Here is a 12,638-nt window from a genome sequence, read left to right on the forward strand (position 1 = left end):
GGTAGTTGGCCTGAGTGTGGATGGTTGTAGGTGCCAAAGAAAGTGGTTGGTGCAGTCTCTGCCTTGGGTGATGTTTCCTGTTGGTCTTGGCTAGTAGAATCACCCACCATGGAATCACTGTTCACAAGAACAGCCAGCAAGTTGAGTCATGGTGGTAACAGAATGCCATGTCTGCCAACCCCAGAACAGTGTATCAACATACATGTCCTTCCTTAGAGTCAGAGGATGCCAGGAGAGGCCCCAGGTGTGCCAGGATCTCCCGAGCCCCAGGCCTTGCAGTATTTGTAGACAGGCCCAGCTCTGGAGCAAGGGGTTGTCAAAGCTGCAACCCCTCTGTATGAGTGGCAGAACTCAGAGACCCAGAATGCCAGGCTTTCATCCCTTCCTAGGCTCCCTGGGTTCACCCATGTGCCTGAATTGGGCTTCTCTGCCCAGCCTTGCAGATTATATGGATCTCTGAAGACACCATATCTTGCTCTACTCCATTAGAGATGAGAGGCTCCTGGCAGACTCCTCTGGAGAAGAATAGGCAAACATGCCTGGACCTGGAGCTTGACCCTGTCCTGGGCTGTGGTAGTCAAGGCCGGGCCCTGTCAGCCAGCAGCTGCTCCTCATCTCTGACTCCTAGAGAGCCATTGTCTGGAAACGGATAGGCCTAACCTCCCATCTGCCTGTCCTTCCTGCTGCATCTCTGTGGTGCTTGCTGTTCCCACCGCAGTCCAGATTTCTGAACCTCTCAGCACACAGAGGGTATTGGATGCCCCACAATGCCTAGGCTCCTGTGGGTGGCTTTACCCAGCCACTGAGCCAGATTTCCAGCCTGACCTAAGTCCCAATGGCTAGGAGAGAAATCTGGCTTTGATTTACACTCAACTGAAAGGTGGAAACATGCCACGTTTTACCAGTATGGTTGCTAGGAACTCACTTAGTGGCTCAGGACATTACCCAAAAAGAGGGTATGTGTACCAGGGGGTCAGAGGTCCCCCAAGTGGGGTTGTAAGAAGGGCTGTCCCAGGGCTCATCAGCAGTCAGACTGCCCACAGATGAGAATGACTCACCAGTAAGTGACCCATGGGACTAGCAGTTCCTCTAGGGCTGGCCAGAGCGGGAGGCACTGTTGGTACACAAAACCATGCGGACCTTTCCACAAATCACTCCCAGTGGGGTTTTGTGGATTTGAGACAGAGAATGGTGTGGGGGGATGACTTCTGCTAGGACCAAGATTCCTAGGGCCTGGATATAGTTCTCATCTAAGATGTCTCTTGGTCCTCCATCCCCTAGAAGGGCAGCTGCATTATGAATTTCAGCTTTGAGATACCAACAACCTGATACAAACCTAGGAACTAGTACCTTGCTCAGCCTGCGTGCTGGTCAGGCTGGTGCAGGTCGCTTCCACCTGGCTTCCTTTTCTAGTGTTGTGGCCTTGGGCAAGTGACTCCCCATCTGCAAGTCTCAGAGTTCTTGTCCACGAGGCAGGCTAGGAGCAGTGCCTACCTAGTAGCACTGTATGGTTGAGACAGTGAATGAATACTGCTGAGCACATTGCCTGGCACCCACCATCCCATCTTCGCCACCACCTCCTCGCTAGCCACAGCAGCAGCCCATCATCTCACCTAACTGCCATCATCATTGTCATTGTCCTGTGAACCCTGCGGGATAAGCTATTCTACCTTGATGTTGCTTGCCTACATCTTCCTTAGAGCAGCCTTCCCATGAGCCTCTAGTCTGGTATACTTCAGACCCATCCTGAAGAAGGGGGAGTCAGCTCTGAGAATGTGTGTTCAGCTACATGTTCCCAGAATGATCCTAGGAAAGATGCCTATGGCTCTGGAGTTGGGGGCCCAGGAGAGAGCCTATGATTTCTGGGGCTCATTAGATGTTATTGTCCATTCTGTCTGCATTTTGTGGCATTTTAGGGTAGTAGGGGAGGGAACAGGCTGTCTGACTCCTGTGGTAGATGATCCTGGCTGCTCCAAGCCCCCTCCCCCAGCTCACAGGGAGAGAAGGGTGGATACTGCCCTGGCTCTCTTCTCCTAATGGGTGGGAAAAGGCCACTGTTCTGCTGCCCTTCCACACCTGGGGTTGCCACATGGTTCCAGGGACAGGCTGTGGTGTCCACCCTGTGGGACATTGAGGCCCTTCACCCCATGGTAGAAGCAGGCCTTCTCTGTGAACACTTGCGTCTCCATCTCAGCAACAGGCCAGCATCTCCTCAAGCCTCAGTGTTCTCATCCTTAGCTATGAGCGGCAAGCGCCCCCTCTGAAGGGTTGGGTGGATGTCTCTGGAAAGCAGGTAGGTGGCACGTTGTAAGCAACCAACAAGCCATGGATTCTGAAGCACTGGGAAGCCCCCTGCAGCGCACAGGGGGACTGAGAAGTGCCCCACCCGATCTGAGAAGATTCTCAGACTGAAGATTTTCTTGGCCGTGTAGCCTCCTGGACACAGACACAGCCATGGGAGCTGTGATGCTCAGCAACACTTATGAGAGGAGAATGCTAACAAGGCACTGCACAAAGTTAGTGTGGTCCTAGTGCCCAGCATAGGCCCTGTTGCATCAATCCCCTGCCTCAGTTATGAAAGGACATGTCTCCTGGCACAGTGAGGGTTTGGGCTGTAGAGTTGAACAGACCTGGATTCAAATCTTTGTTTATGAGGTTTACAGCATGGACAAGTAGATCCTCATTGCTGAACCTCAGTTTCTCCTTTTGAGAAGGACAATATAATGGTGCTTGTTCAAGCTCAGTGAGAGTGAGCACAGCGGCCTGACGCACGTGAGCACCCACCACCTGAGTCTCTGTCCAAGCATAGTCCCTCACACTCGACTCCGCCTCTGGAAAGGGCCTGAGTGCTGCCTGCTGTCCGACTGGACTGCTTGGAAGAAATGGATTCAGGCTGTTCTCTGACAGATGTCCATTCCGCCAACATCTGTCATGCAGCCCTAGTTGTCTCGCAGAAGGGGCTTCTGCTCCCCACCCTGCTTCTCAATGACAAGTTGGGACAGTCTTACCTTTGTACCGTCCTAGAACAACAGGGAGACCAGCTGCAAGAGGATGGGGCGGGGGGGGGGCTGCTCCAAGTGAGAGTCCTGACCAGCGGAGGAGGGGCGGAGCCTGAGCAACAGAGAAAGCTACAGAAGAAGCACTTCAGAAACCTCTGTGGTCAGAGCTGGCTCCTAAGCAGTTGCTGCCGATGGCCAGAGAGGACAGCAGCCTAGGAGAGCAGATGTCCAGCAAGGGCTGGGAGCTGCTATGCTGCTGCCCTTGGTGGCTTGGGGCTGGACATGTGTCAGGAGTAGGTGATAATATCTACGTGCTCCACCTGTCAGCAATCACAGCAGATGCATGGGTCTCGGGGAAGAGGTGTGTCGGCATGTAGCCAGCCTGCTGTGGATGAAAGAGAAGGGAGAAGTGTGGCCATTGGGCTGGGAGCTGGGTGTACCAGTTCCTCTTGTTAGTGCTACAGCTCACAGTATGGCAGCATCAGCCTGTGACCAAGCTAAGACCAGCTACCTTGAGGACTTGGGGTAACAAGTACTTAAAGAGGAGGAGCAGATGGACAGGAGGATCCTGGAGCCTCCAACACAGATGACCACCTCTGAACTTGGGTCCCTGTCCAGATGGCCATCAGAAGTTTCTTCTTAGCTGGAGGACAGACACCAAGTCTGGTGTGATATTCATGATGGCAATGAGTCTGTTCCCACACCACACACACTAACATCATTGGCAGTAAGCAGCAGCCTAGGGATAGCTGTGGACAACAGAGCACATTTGGACAAGAAGTTTTGACTTACACAGACAGTTATGCCATCCGCTGGCCGTCAGGCAGAGAAGCTGTAGGTGGAGACAGATTATGCCTCAGGGTCCGGAAAGGGTAGAGCCTGCACCCCCAGCCCCAAAGAGGTGGAGCTGCAAGCGGCGCGCTCCCCTGGAAAGGTTCCTGCTTTCGGAACAGGTGAGAATGAAGCTAGGCCAAACCCGTGGGGAGGCTCGAACCAGAGCCCTCGATGCCAAAAAGGTCCGGGGGCAGTTTCAGGGACACGGAGCCAGCAAAGAGCCGCTTCAGAGATGACATGTAGCAACAGGATCCAGAAGCATCCTGGTGAATAGGAGTACTGCATACAACCTGGCCAGATGTGCAGGATTCCTCACTGTTCTGTCTGTGTATGCTTTCCATGGCGTGGACCCTGTGGACAACATGGCATTGAATCTGTTGAAACATTGGAGAATCTGGAAGAAGGGTGAACAGTCACATGCTTATGAAACCGTCCCATGAGACCCAGGAGCCTTCCCAGATGGAGACTCTGTGGGACAAGGTTTCCCTGGCCAGGTGGATGTGATACTTGCAGTGGGAGCAAGGAGCCCGAGGAGGAAGCGGGGAGGGGCTGGGCTGACCCACACTGTCCATGCTCCTGCCGCCTTCAGGATCAGCTGCTCTTTCCAGACTCTGACTAAAATTCATCCCTTTTCCTCTGAAGCAGGGGACGTCTCTACGCCACACTGGGGCCCAACTGGCGGGTTCCAGTTCGGAGTTCTCCCAGAACTCGGAGCTGTGTCTACAGGTACACAGTTGTTCGTTTTCTCATTTGACACATAGATTTGGGGGGTTTGCTGGGGGAAGGGCTCTGTGCCAAGTGTGTCGTAATGCTGTCTGCTGCTCCAACTGCTCCAGAGAGGTGTGGGGCCCTCTGGGAGAGAGGAGGGACCATCAGAGGAAACAACACTAGAAGAATGATAGGAATTAGCCAAATGACTGGAAAGGGGCTTCCCAGGGCGGGAGCTCCCAGCCAGAGAGCCTGTGAGGCTGTGAGGCAGTAGGAAGAGGTGGCTCAGTGAGGGTGAGAGATCTGAGGAGAGGGTTTCAGATGAGGCTGGGGAGGCGGGCAGAGCCACATCCAGGCGGGCAAGGACATTACCTGCCCCTTAGAAGAGTAGGACCCCGGGAGAGGTTTAGTGGAGAATAAGAACTGTGTGGATGGAGAGGATATGGGAGGAGGCAGGAATGGAAGCAGGAACCAGAGACTGCCATGAGGCTGTCATCCAAAGGAAGACGTAGTGGCCTTGGCAGAGAGGTGAAATAGACAACCAGGCATGGCTAGGACCTGGGACCAGAACATCCTTGGGACTGAGTAGGTTGCAGACCATGACTTGGTGACCAGCTTGGTTGAGCAGGTGCCTGTGAACATCCAATAAGCAGCAGCACAGAAATCTGGAGCCGAGGACAGGACTTGTTGTCACCTGTGATGGTGCCGTACTCAAGGGAGAGGGGGTGAGAGAAGAGCCAGGAGCAAAGGCGGACAGAATGGTTAGTGGGGGCTTCTGTCCCCCATTTCCATGGACCCATCTACTTTTGCACCCTCCTGCTAGCATGAGGGAGGGGTTGCCAGGGCTGGACTGCAAGGGCTCCAGCTTCTCGGGCATGAACCACAGGCATGAGCATGGGGAGCAGCCAGGAGGAAGCAGAGGGTAGGGCGGGCCAGGAGACTGCTAGAAACTGGGGTGTGGAAACTTGGTGAGAGTTCTCTGTGGGAGTTCACCCTGCTCTTCGGTCGCTTTGGCCAGCCCAGAGAGTCCTCTGACTGGGGGGGACATCCCAGTGAGGCACCTAGGAGTCATAGTGGGTGGGAGGGTACTGAGTATCAGGGGTTCTGGGGCTGTATCTAACTGACAGTCTCCCTTTAGCCCCACAAGCCCTTGCACCTGTCCTGTGGGCAGCTCGGCCACTGTGCCCACTATGGAGGGACCTCTGAGACGGAAAACCTTGCTCAAGGAAGGCCGGAAGCCTGCAGTAAGTCACACGTACATCGACTGGAGGCATTGTGGGCTCAGGGAGTAGCCTGGACTAGGGACCTGCCAACCAGGCTCCTAGCCCTGGCTGTACCACTGAGGAGAAAAAGACCTCAGTTTCTCTGTGACTTGGGATGAAATTCCCTCTCCTCCTGGAGGCCATCTGTGGTAGAGTGGCTTGCCCATGGGGGCATGGGCAGCCAGAGGCATGGTGGTCTAGAGGGCAGGCAAGGCCTGGACCCTCAGAAGGAAGGGGGTTGCGCAGCCCCAAGAGGCAGCATGGCTCACAGTACCTTGGCTGCTGTGTGGTATCCCATATAGTCTCCCTCACTCCCCGGCAGCGTGCCAGCACCAGTGGGGAAGCATGGGGGTACGGTGTCAGGAGCGTCCTCAGGCCTGCCACCAGCCTTCATGTCAGACTCAGTGTCACAGCCGCCACGACCCCACATGACAGAGCCTCAGCTCCTGTGAGGCAATCTCATCCTCAAGCTGCCTCTCCTCACTGCATCTGCTCTGCCCTCCTGTCCTGCCACAGAGTTGTCTGGAGATGCCTGGGCCCTGTCGCCTGCCCCTGCAGGTGCTCTAGAGCCTCTGTCTCTAGTTGCCAGTTGGATGGTTGGATTGTGGATAAGGGGGAGAGAGAGCTTCCACCACAGCTCTGGCTACACGTGAGGCCTCCTACAGCATGGGGCCCCGTGTCTGTCCCGTGGTATGGACTTCCTCCCTCTCCATACCACGTCCACAAGCACAGAGTGGGTCAGAGGACAAGCCGCAAGAGTGGGCTTTGCACGTCTACCGTCTGTGTGCCAGGGATCACACTTAGACTGTTAGGTGTTTGCCCACTAGGCCACCTCGTCAGCCAGGGATGGAAGAGGATGGAGCGCCACACTCCTCACAAACAGGAAGGGCTAACTGTTCCGTGAGCTTTCTTCACTTCAGCATGTGTCTGGCTGTGCATCCTGCGCTGTCGTTCAGGCCCAAGACAGCTTTTCCTCGGTTGTGGCACAGCTGTATCCCGATGCCCAGTGACCTGCTCCTGGGAGGCACAGTCCTCTCCTCCAAGTGCGGTGCTGGCGTTGCAGACCTGAGAGCGCCACCGAAGGCCCAGCTTGGCCCTGCCAGCAGAAAGGTCTCAAAGTTCAGCTCTCATTGCAGACCTCAGTTTCTATGTGGCAGCGTGGCGTGTCTGCTCCTGGGGCACTGTTGGGCCCAGCTCCCCTGACACATAGAATTTATGCGCTGAGGCATCTTCCACAAGGTGTAGAAAGGAAGGACCTGGAGAGGTAGCATCACCAAAGGATGGCAGAGGGCCAGAGAAGAGGGGGACCTGGGTTGGCATAAACAGGGGTAGCCATGTGGGTGATCAGGCAGCCTGAGGCCATTCCCCTCCTCAGTATCATCACTCTGCCTCCCTACTTCTGCAGCTGTCCTCGTGGACTAGGTACTGGGTCGTGCTCTCAGGATCCACCCTCCTATACTATGGAGCCAAGTCCTTGCGGGGCACAGACAGAAAACACGTAAGTCCCCTGAAAAGACTGCCATACTGGACTTCCTTAGTGGGAGTGACCCCTATGGCTGCAAGGGCTAGGGTGGGCAGGACACTTGTCTGGCCCATGTTAGTCTCCCTTGCTGAGGGCAGGGTATGGGCCCAGGCCTCCCAGCTGTTCGTTGTTCTTTTCCAGTATAAATCTACACCTGGCAAGAAGGTCTCCATCATAGGCTGGATGGTGCAGCTGCCTGATGACCCTGAGCACCCCGATATCTTCCAGCTGAATAACCCCGACAAAGGTGGGCAATGGATTGGACTGTCCCCTCTGTCCCCTCTCTGACCAGATGTGCACCCTGGAGCTCTGGGAGCTCTGAGACCACCATCTTCCCTTCACACTAGGTTTGCCTGACATCCAGTCTAGTCCTTGGTGCTGTTTAGATTCTGGTTGATGTTTCCACTGAGCAGTGAGAGTGGTCTAGCCTTTACTTAATGGGTCTATCATTCCTCATTCTGTGACCCAAGGATCTGGGTAAATAGCAACCAATGTTAGATGAGGTAAACCTTGGGGCTAGAAGAGCCTTGGGCCCTGGCTTTCAGGGACCCGTGACATAGCTTTACCATGAGATTGCACAGTGTTCAGGTCCAAGAGCAGCTCACAGAACCATGTAACTTCCAAAAGCTCCAACTCGATCTTCCCTACTTCCTTCTCTGTCCCTGCTGATTCCACCCTCCCTTGACCCTGCTAAGAGGAGGAAAATCCTGCCTAGGGACCCTTGTCTCCACTGACATGCCCAGCAATCTACAGCCAACTTCCTGGGTAGCCCAAGTTACCAAACAAAAATCCAATAGCAACAGCATATGAGCTTACTGGAATAGCAAACTCTCTGTACATGCTCACACCTAAGTAATAGGAATGTTTGAGTACAGAGTTCAAGCACAGGCCTGTCATCCGGGGATCTATTCAGATTTGGGGGTCTGTAGATTTGGCTAGAGACTAAGACTGTGTGTTTCTAGCAAGTTCCCTAGGAAGGATAATGGGGGTACAGGCCAGGGGACTATAAGTGTCATGTTCTCATGATTATAGCTGAGAAATAATGGCACCCAGCTGCCTCAAGGAGCCCACAAGTAGGGGGGCAGGAGACTGCTTGGTCCTCTGCTCTAAATTGGGGTACTTGGATGTATGTCTGCTGTACACACACAGGTGTCCTTACTCTGGTATCACTGGAGTCTTTTCCTTAGTGGCCTTGGCCAAGGCCAGTGATTTTTTTCATCAGGAAGAAAGAAAGCTGTGCCCACACAAGCTCTGCTGTGAGCCCTTGTGACCATGGGGACCATAGGCCACTCCTGCTTGACCTTAGAGCAGTGGTTCTCACCCTTCCTGATGCTGCGACCCTTTAATACAGTTCCTCATGTTGTGGTGACTCCCACCCATAAAATTATTTCATTGCTACTTCCTAACTGTAATTTTGCTACTGTTATAAATCGTAACATAAAAATCTGATATGCAGGATATCTGATATGCAACCCCCCAAACGGTTTGTGACCCATAGGTTGTGAACCATTGGCCTAGAAGAAAGCGCTATCTCCAAGCAGAGGGAGATGTGACATGAGGTCGGGAGGTCTACTGATAGAATTAAAGAGGTCTATCAGCTGGACATGAAAACCACATCTTGGTCTTCAGTGACAAATAATGGTGTCTTCCTTCCATTGTGAATTTGAGCATCAGGTGTCAAGAATTTCAGAAACACTGTGGGTTTTGTCCCCAGGAGAACTGATAGGCATTTCTTAGCATGCATGGTTGCAGATGTCTCAGAACCTCATGTGCTGTTCCTCTTGAAATCCCAGCATGATGTTCGACCTGCTCTGGGTACTAGGATGTGGATACGGGGACACACACAGACTCACATCATATCACACTGTGTGTAGTAGTTTAGTACCAAGTATCAGTACCAGTGATTGTCTTTCTGTTTCATACATTTGAAAACATTGGTTTGAGAAGTGCTCAAAACCTGGTTCAGAGGCCTAGTCCAAAGATGCCTGCCCTGCCGGTGCTCCCTCATCCTGGGCTGTGGCGGCTTTTCCCACTCGTGCCGACTCATGCTCCCACAACCCACGAGAACCAGCCCTCTGTGTGTCCTTCTTAACCAGCGCTTCCTTTCCCCATCAGGCAATGTTTACAAGTTCCAGACGGGCTCCCGGTTTCACGCGATACTATGGCACAAGCACTTGGATGATGCGTGTAAAAGCAACAGGCCTCAGGTAACGTCCCTCAGACCCTGTTTGTCACCAGAAACCCCTAGACTGCAGGGCTCCCTTTCCCCTCAGAGTTCATCTGTGCTGTCCCCAGGCACCTGCTTTCTAATTTTTCCCATGAGTCAAGATAACCCTTGCACAGCTTTGCATGAAGCCTGGCTCTGGACCAGAACTTTGACTCCTTTCCACTAAAGAAAATGCCACAGACACACCCAGTAGGAGATTGTGAGGTGGCGAGTGTGACACCATCCAGTGATCTAGCTCTAGTGTCTATTGAGATTGTTCCCCAGAGCTGATTTCATTGGAGTACCCCAAAATGACTAATAGGGTCTCTCTGCCCACTACCCTGGGGAGTGTACTGCTAACAGCTGGAGGGCCAACCATGTGCCAGGCAAGGCTGCTGGATATGGATACTGGTCTAGCCTCTTCCTCTGCTGCCCCCACGCCTCTCCTTGTCAGCATTATTCAGAAGGCTTCACATGCAGCCATTGACAGAGTCTTCCCATGTCCCTATAACATAGGTTCTCTTACTGTCTCCCTCATACACTGAGGGGCCTGAGGCTCAGAAGTGAAGGACACTTGTATAAGGTCCCACAGTTAGTGAGTGGTGAAGCTGGGACCCAACTCAGGGTCACCTGATTCCCATCTCTGACCTTGTAGCTCCTAACTGAACTCTCCAGCTTCTGTTTTTTGAGAGTTCCCGTCACTGTACCAGAGAGCCAGGAGTACAGGTCCTGCTGGCCAGGCCTGTGGCAGAAAAGGAAGCCTCCACTCTCAGCACAAGGTGAGGGTGTGTTGGAGCTTCCTGCTCTCTGCATGCCATGTAGACGACATCCCTACTACGAGGAGGCCCAAAGTGAACTACACTCGAGTACTTTGGCTCACTTGTGGGACTGTGGGGCACGCTCACCCCTGTCCGTAAACTGCACTGGAGTACTTAGGCTCACCTCTGTCCTTAAGACGGTATGCTAAAGCGTGCTCATTGTGGTACTGTCCATAATAGAGAAACACCAGAGACCTCCAGCCTGCCGGAGATCCCTGAGCAACACCAGATAGCCATCAGCCAGATAGTAGAGGGTCTACGGGGTTCCAAAAGGCATTGCCATAGGCAAGGATGATATCTTTGTTTTTCAATTTGTGTGAATTGTATGTATATGAGCACATTCCTGTAAAATTACTACGACATACAAGAAAGTAGAATTCTCTAGTTTTAGAGTGCTTACATATATACACTTACCTATGAGATAGATGAATAGACAGACAGTCTTTTTCAGTGCTGGAGGCTGAACCGGGGCCTCAAGCATGCTAGGTAATCGCTCTGCCACAGAGCTGCACTCAGAGGCCAGCTTACTTATATATTCTACATGTTAAGTCAGTGTCACTACCCATTTCTCTGATGGGAGGGCCTGTGACTTGGGCCCACTGCCATCTCAAGGCAACCGAGGGGAACAAGAGGCCGAAGCCTGATCGAGGTTGCTGCTGCTGCAAGCTTTGCCATGAGGAAAGGCTGGATCTTTCATTCCAGTCTCATCAGCCCTGGGCTCCCTTACCGTCTCTGAGTTAGCACAGCACACTGAAGCCCACCAGCCACACGTGGGAGGCCCCAGAACCCATGTGCAAGAGGTCATGTGACTCAGGCTCACCTTCCAACCCTGAGGTAGGTACCTGGCTGGGAAAGAGACAGCCTCAGCCAGGAGCAGCAAGGGAAGCCTGAGTGCGGGTGCGCTCAGGAGAGTAAGAGCAAGAAAGGACAGCCGGTCCGTGTGGCAGACTGGCCTGCGGTCCAGAGGACTCAGAGGTAGGAGTTCATGCACTGGCAAGTTCTGCCATGTATTTGTGTCCAATTTTCAGACCTAGGAAAAGAAGGATTTTCTTTTTCTACCTTGTTTCCTTTTATTTTCAATCTACTTCTCACCAAATAGTCACACTCTGTGATGTATAAAATACGAGACAACTTCAGTACTCAATGGTAGATAGAGGCTTACTTAGATCAGTCACTTTGAGCCAAGCGGTGGCGCACGCCTTTAATCCCCAGCACTGGGGAGGCAGACGTGGCAGATCTTTGTGAGTTTGAGGCTAGCCTGGTCTACACAAAGAAACCCTTTCTTGGAAAACCACAACAACAAGAACAACAACAGAGAAACAGTCACTGTGCGCCCGAGAGACAAGCCAGGGAAGGCAGGACAGAGCTGCCGAGCTGCAGCCTCCCACATGGAGTCTGCGATGAACTGTGTTTCTGTTTGCACATCTTAAAGTTGTTTTTTCTGACACTGAATCTACTTAAGCTTATTTATAATGTATGTGTAAGATACAAACCACAGCAGTAGAGCTAGGTGTGGGGACACTCAGGAGGCTGAGGCAGGAAGATCATAGGGCCAGCCTGAGCTACAAACAGCCAAACAAGACAACAGCAAAAACCAGCAGTAGAAGAACACCCATATACCCTGCCCCCACCCCAAACCTAGAGCCCCACACAGGCCCTGAAACCTTCCTCTCCCCCGAAGTCAGTCCCTCCCTCCCCATAACCTTTTCCCTCTCCTAACGTGTTATATCCCTGCTGCACTTTATTCCTGGGGAGGAAATCCAGGGCTCACCTGCTAGGCAAGTGCTATACCACGGAGCTACACCCCAGGCCTCCTTCACAGCATTAAAACCGCTGTCACAGTGGAGCCGTGCCGGCATGTCCCCTCCTGCCCTTTGCTCCTCCGCGCTAGTCTTCAGGTGGAAAGTGCTGGCACACGTGGCTACAGACCACTCTGCACCACTTTTCTCCGTCAGTTCGGCCGACCTTCTCAGAACCAATTCCCCGTTTCTTGCTCCCATGAGTTTTGAGGCTATGAACTTTCTTGGAACTGCCTCCTGGTACAGAGATGCATCTTTTTCTGATTTCTCATTTTGGCGAACCTGACACCAGGATGGGTTTGCTTTATGAAGGCATGTCTAATCAACCCTAGAACACTCCAGTAGTGCCAAGGGAGGAAGTTCAGAGCTGAGGGTCTGGAGGCAGCTGTGAAGGCAGGGAAGTACTCTGACAATGGGGCTGGTGGCCTCTGGGAGAAGATATTGCGGTTCATGATCTCCCCATACTTTCTCCTCGTCCTGTGCCACTCCC

The 12,638-nt window shown here is 53.0% G+C and overlaps 1 protein-coding gene across 17 annotated transcripts in view; it reads left to right on the forward strand.

The window, feature by feature from the left end:
• Nucleotides 1-12,638, forward strand: part of Ralgps1 (Ral GEF with PH domain and SH3 binding motif 1) — a 243,215-nt gene that overhangs the window by 225,758 nt on the left and 4,819 nt on the right. For 12 of the 17 annotated variants that reach the window (XM_052723160.1, XM_052723159.1, XM_052723150.1 and 9 more), the window contains 5 exons: nt 4,476-4,559; nt 5,680-5,785; nt 7,209-7,301; nt 7,467-7,572; nt 9,441-9,532. In XM_052723160.1, the coding sequence (XP_052579120.1) occupies nt 4,476-4,559; nt 5,680-5,785; nt 7,209-7,301; nt 7,467-7,572; nt 9,441-9,532 (481 nt within the window). Of the gene's footprint in view, nt 1-4,475; nt 4,560-5,679; nt 5,786-7,208; nt 7,302-7,466; nt 7,573-9,440; nt 9,533-12,638 lie in introns of those variants that run through there. The other 5 variants (XM_052723152.1, XM_052723158.1, XM_052723165.1 and 2 more) reach the window with 2 other exon arrangements.

The sequence above is a fragment of the Peromyscus californicus genome, unplaced genomic scaffold (genome assembly GCF_007827085.1).
Source record: "Peromyscus californicus insignis strain IS unplaced genomic scaffold, ASM782708v3 Scaffold_7__1_contigs__length_154581171, whole genome shotgun sequence".
NCBI lineage: Eukaryota > Metazoa > Chordata > Mammalia > Rodentia > Cricetidae > Peromyscus > Peromyscus californicus.